The sequence below is a fragment of the Anopheles ziemanni genome, unplaced genomic scaffold (assembly GCF_943734765.1).
Source record: "Anopheles ziemanni unplaced genomic scaffold, idAnoZiCoDA_A2_x.2 scaffold_12_ctg1, whole genome shotgun sequence".
Classification (NCBI taxonomy): Eukaryota; Metazoa; Arthropoda; class Insecta; order Diptera; family Culicidae; genus Anopheles; species Anopheles ziemanni.
In genome coordinates, this window is record NW_026690043.1 from 395612 (window position 1) to 406892 (window position 11281).

At 45.8% G+C, this 11281-nt stretch overlaps 1 protein-coding gene across 1 annotated transcript; it reads right to left on the reverse strand.

Annotated features, from left to right (window-relative positions):
* Positions 1-2322: 2322 nt before the first annotated feature.
* LOC131292897 (protein gooseberry-like) lies at positions 2323-8083 on the reverse strand. Its single transcript, XM_058320990.1, has 3 exons — positions 8029-8083; positions 2619-3918; positions 2323-2491 (listed from the first exon to the last, which is right to left on the reverse strand). Exons 1-3 carry the CDS (start codon positions 8081-8083, stop codon positions 2323-2325), a joined length of 1524 nt encoding a protein of 507 aa, XP_058176973.1.
* Between the last annotated feature and the right edge of the window lie 3198 nt (positions 8084-11281).

Genomic DNA, 11281 nt, shown 5'->3' on the forward strand with positions numbered 1-11281 from the left:
TTGCATAAAAAAGATGAGAACTTGTTTTCGGTAAGATTGTTTTTTATTGTGAGATAACTGTGGTTTCTAGCATAATAAACCAGAGTCTATAAACGTATCAAAAGAAATTAAAGGCAGATATCTACGTGACCTTGAGTTGTTTTTTTCTTCTTGTGACCAACTGACTACTGCACTGCGGCATTCAATCCCCAACCAGCATACTAGAAACGGGTAGCTGTAGCAATGGTCCAACACATTCTTAAGAAGCAACGTGGCACGTAGGGATTCTGGAAACAACAAAACCCATGACCTCCGGCAAACGACGGAGGGAAAATTATCCATGAAACCAGAAAATTCATTAATTTCTGCTAATTTCTGATGCTCTCGCTGTGCGCCACCTACAACGACGGTTTGTTGAGCGTTGGGATGCTCTCCATGAAGTATTGCACTCCCACTGGGAGGGGTTTCCACTCTTTCTGTTCCGTTTCCTTCGCCGACGCGTTATCGCTTTTCCCATCCTGTGCGAGGGATTTGGTATGGACAATATTTTGTCTCCAGTGCCCAAGGACCTTCAGCCTTGATTTTAACATTTCGCTCTCGCTGTTGATGCTAGAAGCTGATGCTGATACGTTCAAACCCACCCGAAGACCAATGCCGAAGCCAGAAGCTAGACCAGGCACCCCTCGGGCGAGTGTTGAAATGTGAACAATCCAGTACCCACAGTGTGCACTCCCTCGTCGCCGGAACCCATAATGGTCCAACGAACTCTGCAACGGCTGCGTGAGAAGAGCCCGTGATGAGGACTTGTGCGATTCCCACTGCAGGAATCGCCGAAGTAGAAAAACATGCTGGAAGAATGGTAATGAGCTTTAAGCTCTGGCAACATTTCATTCGCCTGCCAGCCTCTCCTAGCTTTGCCTGCTACTAGGTTCGGCATGCCTTTTCCGGCGGTCCTTTCTCGGCATTCTAAACCCCACGACCGTGGGTATCAGCATGAAAAAACTGACGAATTCGTCAAAAGGCATTCCTTGTCGAAGCTGTTTTATTGGTCACTTCCTCGGAAAGAGACACTCTATGTCTACGAGGGTCATTTATGTGTCCCATGGAGCCATCATTGCTCCTAAGCAAAAGGTCGTTCCAATCATCCTTGTTCTCTATGCTCTATCTACTCATCTATCCCTTTCGGGCTGCCAGTGAAGCTTGCAATACAAAGTATCCAGGGGCGATAACAAGGCTAAATAAACAGTTTACAACCTTCCCCTTGGCGGACCATAAATATGTCAGCAAGCTGCTCAAGGGTTTGGATGATTGGCAATATATATTTTGCATTTTGCTTTTTTCGGTTTCACTTCCAACACGTTACGCCAGGCTGCATCCGTGCTTTTACTACGGACGCATGACGCGTGATGTAATACGTCAATGATGTCTTCGGTTAGCATTCTGAACAGAAGTCATTCTACGTTTCGATATCGTCCTTCCAGAATATCTAATGTTTTGTTGGACATACGTATTAAAGCTGACAAGAACACAATCTTTTGTCGAATGATTTATTAAAGATTTAGTAATGATTCTAAGGGTTTAATGGACAGTTTAAATTTTGCAGTACAATGTATTGCACAAATATCCCAAAAATTGGAGCGAAATATAGAAGAAGGATTTTTTTCTATTGTCTACATTATGTTGAACAAGAATCTACAGTCTTTAAACCGAATTTTGTTTATCAATTTTCAAAAAAGAACGAATTTCATCAACTTGGTTTAATGCATAGAAAAGAAAATTTAAAGGACTCAGGACGTTTTCGATTGTAAATGCTACACACGCATTTGTCAAATAACTCGGATTATGTTGTAAAAATATTGGATGAAGTTGGGTTCGAAAAATAAACTTTTTAAAACAAAGTGCTAATAGTAAGTAGGGAAATGCAAATTTCCGTTTATTTTGTCATTTACTTAAATGTAAATCAGTACAACATGTTTTTATACATAATCATTTAAATATATCGTGTTCACAAATGAAATAACACTGCTTTCCCAAGACATTAGACATTTCACAAACTTGAAGGACGATGGAACTTGGAAGTTGTGATTATTAGTACACAGCAGTGTCTTATTATATGACAATCTATGTCACTTCTATATCAAAGGGGTAGCATATAAAGTATAAGAACAATGATTTACCGGCTCTCCAAACAAAAAAGATGATACGCAACGCGACGAGTATCAATCCTGTTGATAGACTTAAACTACTAGTAACGTCATATTCCTTGGTCATTCCTCTTATAATTTATCTCTACAAGTACACGTATGAAACTGCGCAGTTCCTAACTGATCGAATCCCAAACATCTAGCAGTGGAGGCGACTCATCTCCAGACCACCTAGCTGACCGAAGTAAGGATAGCCGGATTTGGCCTCAGCCGCCACAGCGGCAACAGCTGCCGCCGATTGGTAGTGAGCGGACGCGTGTGGGTGGTGATGCGGATGATGGTGGGCTATGTTGTTCGAGAAAAACGAGCTAAACGGAAAGCAAGAGAGGGAGAAAAAGAGAAATGAGATGGTTAATTACTTTATTGTCTCGCTCCCGTATCAACGAGCCATAAAGGCTTGTGCTAGGACAGTACGTAATCGATGATTCAACATACCTATATGCGTCCCATTCGGTGGTGGACTTGTTGTGCGAAACGCCGCCCGTACGTTGCCACTGGGAGTTGGCCCCATCGAGGGTGGCACCCGCCGTCGGGTAGCCTCCGGTGACGGCCGCATAAGACTGAGTAGCACCGAACTGGCCGGCGTGTGCATGGGGAAGGACGTGGGCGTGTGGATGGTGCGCATGGACCTGCGCCTGCGTTGGAGTATGCGTGGTGTTGTCAAGCATGGCATAGTAGTTGTAGCCGTGGGGTCCGTTCGCAGCAGAACTGGCTGTATGTTGCGGGATAGGCGAGGTCGAGGTGGAGTGGGCTCCTGGGTGAGAAGCTGGCGGGCTGATCGAACTCGGTGGACTCATAGAGGCCGGCGGGCTCATGGTGGCTGACGTAGGGTGAATCATGGTCTGCGCCAACGGATTATAGGAGGTCTGCGACGGCGCATGCACCGACGTGGCTTGATTGGTTGATGAGTAGCATTGAGCCCAGGATTGCATCGCGCCCGCACCCATCGGAGATCCCGATCCGGAAGCGGACACCGCCACGGCAGCGACGGCGGCAGCCTGCTGCTCGAACTGATTCGAGTACTGAGTCGCTCCAAAGCTGGCCATCTGCTGGGAGCTCATGTGTTTACGCAACCGAGCACGTCGGTTCGAGAACCAGACCTGTACGCGTGCTTCGGTTAGTTTAGTCTTCTGGGCGAGCTCTTCCCGAGTGTATACATCTGGATATTGCGTGCGGCTGAAGGCAATCTCCAGTGCTTCCAGCTGCTCCCCGTTGAAGGTAGTGCGTGAGCGGCGCTGCTTGCGCTTTAAGGTGATACCGGGTTCGGATTCAGTGTCGCTGTCTTCCTCGCAGGACGATTCTCCCAGGATGCCGTTGATCGAGTGATTGCCACGGAGCTCTACATCTTCGCGGCGGCCACCGCGCAATAGGCGACTGATCGAGCTCACCGACGGCGCAGACGTTTTATCGCACAGACCGTCCTTGATCAGACGATCGCGAATCTCCCAGCTGAAGATGCCGGGATTGGCCTTACGCAGCTCCTCGATGCGCGTCTCTATCTCGGGCGTCGACACGCGCGGCTTCGAGCCACCGATGACACCAGGACGAATCGATCCTGTCTCTTGATAGCGGTTCAGGATCTTCGAGACGCATCCGTGCGATACTCGCAGTTGACGGGAAATCACACATGGTCGCACTCCGGACGCAGCCATCTCAACGATGCGCAGGCGAATGTGGTTCGGCAGAGGTCGTCCATTTATGAACACTCCACCGAGTTGGTTCACACGTCCCTGGCCTGCGCAGAGATTGAGAGGAGAAAGAGAGGAAAAGAAACATAAGACTACAGTTAGATTGAGATGCGATTGAACGGGCGCTGCCTTACAACCTGCTCAACACAGGTCGGGTCATGTACGTTTGTCACAATGGTACACAACGAGGACCACACTCACTGTCGGGACTAGAAAGATCAAAGAAAACGGCGCGACGCCGTGCGACCTAAAAAGGAGGATCGAAGAATTGCCTTCTAGCTTCGTATCGACCCGACGGCGATCATGTTTCAGGCACACGAGGCGCTCGTTCGGTGTCACATTGTTGTGTCACACTAGGGTCCCTTTTGCCCGACGGCCTATCCCACAATTTCATCACCTCTAATGGCTTCCTCATGACTTCGAGCCCGGATTACCACCAGGTCTCCGACATTCCCAGTGATTAGGCAAGAACTTAAAATCAATTAAAAGCCTTCCGCCTCCCGGGCGACCTGACACGTCCGGTAAAACCATGCTTCCGGTAGAGGTATTAAATGAATTCGTCACTTTCCATACTGCTGATCAGCGACCATTCGAGCATCGAACTATCGGATGACTTTCTCACCCTCTTTCTTTTCGACCGCGAGCACTACTCTAGCCATCATATCTAGGGCCGACGCCAATAAACTCTTGGTTTCTTATTTTTATGCTTTAGTTTCTTTCCACCTAGCCGTCGGGTTTCTATCATCTCCTTTGATCTTCTCAGAAGCCTGTATCATGTCCGCATGCATACTGGAAAGCCCCTCCAATGCCCAACGCATACCAGGTATCAGTTTGATTACACTTCAATTAGGCACAAATCGCAATCAATTATTATTTCACACCACCAACCAATACGATCAATTTTCTCTTTTGAGGGTCGCAGCCAAATTCGCCGTAACGATCATTAGGCTACCGTTCTGCAGCGGTCGATGAGCGAAACCAGTTTTGGCGGTCGAATAAAACACATTAAAAGGCCACGGTGTGAGAAAACCTTTGTAGCGGCGGAGAAAAACAAAGCGACCACTACAAAACGCCTTGCTGCCCTTTTCAGGACTTGCGCTGATTAGGTTACTGCCGGGGTGTTTGATGGAGCAGTTCATTTATCATTTCGCCCACATCGATGGTGTCGAAATGTGCACCGGAAGGGTTGAACATTTTCACTTTGCTTTTGTTTTGCTACCAACAGGGAACTAAAGGTTCATACCTCGAAGTTTACCACTCACAGTGGACCTCCACCGTTGTTGGAAGGTTAATTTAAATTTAATTGCCTTCGCGGCATCACCGTCACGGTGTTAATGGGCCACGAAATAGATCCTACCGATAAGCTTCTCGCATGGTAGGGAGTGATGAACTATTTTTTCATCCTGATCCGCATTCTTGCTGCACTCGACGGTTTTTCTAATGTAGTACCAGTAGTGGAAGAGGTTGCTACCAATCTTTTCTCCCACACGCTTCCATCAATTCGATCAATTGGTGACGGTTGCAATTACCGACATCGCGGTGAAAGCTAATAACAAACTTTGGCGGGTGACACGAAACCGGTTCAAAGCATCATGCTTTTTGCACACACACACATAAACATTCGCCCTCAAATGTTTTAGTCAACACAATCGCTTAATCAATGGTGCACCGGAAATCGTTGCCTCACAGAAGCAACTACATGAAGGTGTCATCAGGGCTGGGAAGAATGCCGCAAAAATATTCATCAAAATTCCATAAATTTCATCATTATCTCACGTGACAGAGATAAACTGCCATCGGACGCCACCACCCGCCTCTATGGTGCCGCAAGGATCGACGATCGTAGCAGAAGGTAGACGGTGTTGAAATGATAAATCGGCCCATGGTTCTTTCTCTATCTCTCTCGATATGCTGTTCCCCGCCGGCGCATACGAAATAGACTCATCGAATGGGTTGCGCGGTGAGCGAACGGGCAAGAAATTTCATTAAACACCTTCCCCGGTGTCGGAACGAACCGCAGCGAAAAAAGTGTATCCGAATTTGATCAATTGATTAAAATGTATCGCCCGACCCGGAGGGGATTTGCTGCACGATCCCGAAACGCCTCTTTCCGATGGCCGATTTAAAGGCAAAAAACCCGAGACCACGCTAGACTCCTGGCTGGTCTTGCCGCATCCACCCTATCGTTCATCGACGTCGCCCACAGTGCTTTATCATATAAATTGATCATTTAGTTTATAAATATATTAAACATCCATATAAATTATTATATTAGGGTAAGAACTCGGCAGAAAAGCCGTTGCCGATGGTCGCTCAATAAATTCCTGGCGATTTATTTCACGCGTACGTGTGGCGTATGGGGATGACGTATGGCATGCGCGAAGGTAAACGTGTTGAAAGTTGCCTCGCCAATTGGGCTCTCGGTTCTGCTGCTGCAAGATCTGCCGCATCTTCCGCAAAGCTGGCCGGGTTTGATCACGACCGAAATAACGACGCCGCGACCATTCGTGCCGAAGCGATCATCGAACGCTTCTTGTGGCCTTTTGGATTTCACCGCGTTGCAAAGATGTACGCTGACGACAAGCGTCATCCACAAGGCTCACGCAAGGCATCTTTCCAGCTTGCTGTTTTCGTTCCTTCTCCCCGTCCGCCCGTCCGTTTCTGCTCGGCATCATCATCGTTAGGCTCTGCGGTGAGGCCAGCGGAGTCGGGATCAGCTACGTACCTTTTAGCGTAGAAGGTAATAAAATATTCCGGGGCACCCATTACATTATCATTATGAAGCATCGATGATTCCCGTGCTCGCAGAGCTCGGGGAGCTTGCGTGCCTGGGCGAACGCCCAGCTCGCGGGCTCCTGCCACAACAAAACGGCCCCGAATGCCTCTCGAATACCAAAGCCGAGAGCCGTGTACCGTATGGCTTCGCGACGTGGAATGTGACGCGCGAGTTTCCCCGGCATGGTGTTGTTGAAAAACAGGAATTACTAAAATAAGATCAAAGCAGCCTTGCCGCCCTCACAGGCTGGCTGGCCGGTGGCGAGACCCGGCCTCAAACGAACACTGACGAACGATGACAATCATCAGTGCCGGCGTCATCGTCGGCAGCTTCTTCGTCCGAGCAGCGCTGGGGCGAATTTCACATGGTCCAATAAGACGTGGCTCTCAAGGCAGCCTCCGACCGCGCCAGACTGTCTGTCGGATTTTACGATCCACACCGACACCGACTAGCCGCGCTACATCGTATATACCCCAAAGTCGGGGCTCGACTGCGTGATTCTTTCAGGATTAATTTCTGGTCGACTTTACCGACGAGAAGAGGTCTGTGGTTCGGTATCGTAATCCTTGATCTACAAGCGTTCTGACACTTATAGGGCATGCCTATTTTCGACCCCGACAATCCTCCTATGCACCTCAACGGTAGGCGTCGGTGCGTGCATCTCCCTCTCTGCACATGCGCTTGTGCTGATCAAAATCTAAGTGGCTTCTCGAGCCGGATCCATTATTCTACTATTCTAATATTCTTGAAAAAGTCCTTTTCCTCGACCCAACTGAAAGGAATGCGTGGGCTGGATTGGTAACAAACCATCCGCGCTTTAGCAACGCACAATAATCAACAATAAAATATTTACAATCATTAATCTTGTTGATCGCAGCCGCAACATATGGGGCAAACAAGTTTCCTTAATGGTTTAGATAATAGCACTAGCCGGTTTATAAAAAGTAGCGTCATTTCTTCGTCCTTTCTTTCCCAGGGATCGTTTACAATGCCTTTACATCATCTCTATGCGATGTCCTTTCGGTCTGGTCGGGCTTTGATCGGGACCGATCATGATTTACAAGCTACTAGCCATAGTTTTGCTACCGGCTCGATTCGAACGAGTCGAGTGTATGTTTCGTATACAAATGCCGACATCACAGCTGTTTTATGTACTCTTAATTATTGAACTATCGATTACATCCACACTTCTCAAACACTTCCCGCTGCGGGAGTGCGATCTGGAATGGAGGTGTGATGTATGATTAATGATCGTGTTCGTAACAAAAACGGTTGAGCATATGTTGTGCTCATCCATCAGCCCGATGCATGTGGGACCCGAAACCCCGGCGGTAGTTGATGGAATGGAATCGAGGAAAAACTCACGGAACCCAAAACTTACCTTGGAAAGGATATCCACTGAAGATTGGAGACATGTTTAAACTAGCAACGGCCATTGTGATGTGGGGACTAATCACGCTTTACAGTCAATGTCTTAAAGAAATTTGCACTTATTTTAAACGATGGGCTCCTTCTTTCAAACTTTTTCGTATCAGTATAACTATAGTTCACGTCCAATTTTGCTCACTGTCGATTGCACTATATTCCTAAGCCACTTGAAATATAGCAACTCACTTTGATCGTTTATTTGATGCACGATCGCGTACCTTGTGCACAATGGATCGTCACTGCTTGTAATCGAACTATTCGGGAGCAAACTTCAAACCCGTCGGAAGATCTCTCCCGAGATGCTGCTCGAGCGAATGTTAGCACCTTACTGACTACAGGATCTTCGCCGACGAACAGGTTTGAGTCGAAGTAAGCTCGTGTTTTCTGTCCGAAAGGTGCCTTCTCTGAGTTTACGTTTTGTAGCGTCCTTCGTTGGCTGTCTTTTTCTCTTTCCCGCACCACGATGATCATTTTCGTCGAAACTTTTCTATTAACCAAGGGGTACAAGCCGCGCCTACTTTTTGCCTCGATTCTACTACGCTAGGTCGACTACGCTTTTGATCGCAAGCTCGATCGAGCAAGTTGATGCTGCTGCGATTAGGGCTTGAGTTGTCGACACGACAAGGCACACACCACGCAGCTGTAATAGAAAACTGCTGGTATATGCGACTTGCAGTCGGGTGATCGACAGTGCTCTGATTGGTGCAGGCCTGCAACGAACCTTACCGGTCCTTCAGCAGAAGGGGACAACTGTGCTCTTGCTGGCGTGGCTGGCGAAAACGGTTGTGTGGGAATCGACCGAAACGGCCGGAGCGGGCCACCAACGGTGCGAGGCAAGAACGAGCGTAGGAAATAAATGTCAACTTAGCTTTTCTTAGCGGCTGAATGTAATGACAAATGTGCCAACCGTTTGTTGTGCTGACCGACTATTATCAGCGCCGGGAACGATGAGAAGGTTACGACGAAACAACGGCGAAGAACAATGCACTGAAAAGGACCGCCCTGATCAGAGCATCGTTTGATGTACCCGCTCGGAGATAACTGGTGTTGATTTAGAGAGTGAAAAAAGTGATCTATCCTTTTATGCCAATTTGACTACATGCGTAAACGTATTGATTTGAAAATTAAAACCGAGCTCTACTCTAACCTTTGTTGCTCTTTTATTGCTGTTAACACTTTGAAAAAATAAATTATTAAAATGAATGTTTGCAGTTAAAGTAAAATGGTAGAACTACCGTTAAAATCATAAGCTGCTTACTCCGGGCGGATTCATATTATCGCTTTAATATTTCCAGGACGCTTGGCTTCCGTTATTCATGGTTCATGCTTTGTTTTTTAATCGCAATTTGAACTTGTTATTACGAAATAATATACACAAAAGAAAAATTTATTGGCGACTATAGTGATTAAACCTCGCATAACCGCTATGCGCAGAAGAAGATTGTAGTATAATCAAATTTGCTTCTTCAACAAAGACTCAAATTTCCAAATTTTATCTTTTAGTTTTCCCATATGCGTACTGTCTAGCGAAAAATAGCTGCTAAAGAGAAGCTTCCATTCAATGAATTATTGCCGAACATTTTAATTTCTAGTCGTCTCACGGGAACACACCGAAGTGTTCAGTAACTAATAGTTAAGCAACCAACTTCGACGTTTCATTCATAAACTGCGATTATTGCTAGCGTAAGCACAATTTCTTAAGACCTACTATAGTCCTCTCAGTAATCCGCTTTTGCTATGGCTTAGATGGAATGGAGTACAAAAAAGCCGTCTGAGAAATGGCTGGAACTGATCGGATTTTAATGCTGGAACCGACCATAGCTTCCTGCAGTTTGTACAGCGTCCGGCGTTTTGTTATTTCTATTTTTTCTGCGCAATTCAATTACTTCTACAGACGCTGAAAGTCTATGCTGCTTCTAGGCGGAGGGCAAACAAAATTTTGGCATGATTTGTGGCGTTCAATAATTTTCATTAAACGTATAACTTTTTCTACACGGTGGCACCGGCTAGCAACTGTCGCTCTTACAGAAAACATAGGAACCCTGATTGACTCCAGATTTGTTCAAGTTCGTCGCTGGATGGTTCAAAAACAGAGAGCGATTGGATGCTTTAGTTTTCGTATAGTTCCGACAAATCCGATCAATCAGCTCAATCAGGGCAGATGCTTTAATCTCCTATCCTGTAAGAATGGTTATATTGTGGCAGTGGTATTGTAACGAATTATTGATTACACCCATTTATTTCCCAGAGTCCAAAAGAATTAGACTTCATTGATGGCGCCAGTTATACGGGATACTTTGTAATGCCCACAGATAGGATTATGCATCAAACTTTGAAACCAAAAAAAACACCAGCTGGCATTGCTTCTTCCACGATTTACATTTTGTGCTCGTAGGTTTATTTATTGAATTTTTAAATTAAATTATAAAATCATCATTATTCATGTCTAATGCAAATACGCAAGTACTAATAAAATATTTATGAAATCCACATTTTTAAGACCAAGTGCCTCCGGATCCATCTGTGACACTATTTGAGAGATTTGCGAAGATTTCGTCAAAACGCGTTAATTGCCTATAATTGGGCCACTTTTCCCACAAGATGCCCCGCTGGAGTACGATGCATCGGTTGGTTTTAAGCTAAATTAAGCCATTTATAAATACATTCGGTAATGTATTTTGTATTTTAACTTACATCTAGTACATCCTATGTGGCTTGTAAACCACCTAGAAAAAAACTACATAAAACTAGGAAAGAAAACTAAAAAAAACCAACCAGGGTTAAGTATAACGTATACCGAAGAGAAACAGATTATATAATCTCATAATTTTGAATAAAAGACATAAAATTAACGGTCCTTAGATTGGGACAAGATGCAACATACCCCAGGTGAGATAAGACACCCTAGCATACAAAATGTAAACAATGAGGCATGATGCACTGTCAACACAAGAGCAAGTTAAAGTTGGGCGCCTGTTGCCTCCATAATCCACGCATTTTCGATTTCAATTTGTCTTATTTTGAACATGTAATGTGAGTAGGCCAGAGGGCCAAAAACAGCTCGCTTAAAATATTCAATAACTATTCGAAAACTAGTAGCGAACTTATACCCAAACTGTCTTTCGAATACTGCACCTCAAAATTCAAACTGATGTGTTATGCGAGTTCAATATAGGAATGTTTACTTGTACCTCTGTATAGACTCT

Coding starts and splice junctions, on each gene's coding strand:
- LOC131292897 (XM_058320990.1), bottom strand. CDS start 8,083: ATGGCCGTTGCTAGTTTAAACATGTCTCCAATCTTCAGTGGATATCCT. Junction 3,919..8,028: donor CAGTGGATATCCTTTCCAAG/GTAAGTTTTGGG, acceptor ATCTCTGCGCAG/GCCAGGGACGTGTGAACCAA. Junction 2,492..2,618: donor ACCGAATGGGACGCATATAG/GTATGTTGAATC, acceptor CTTTCCGTTTAG/CTCGTTTTTCTCGAACAACA.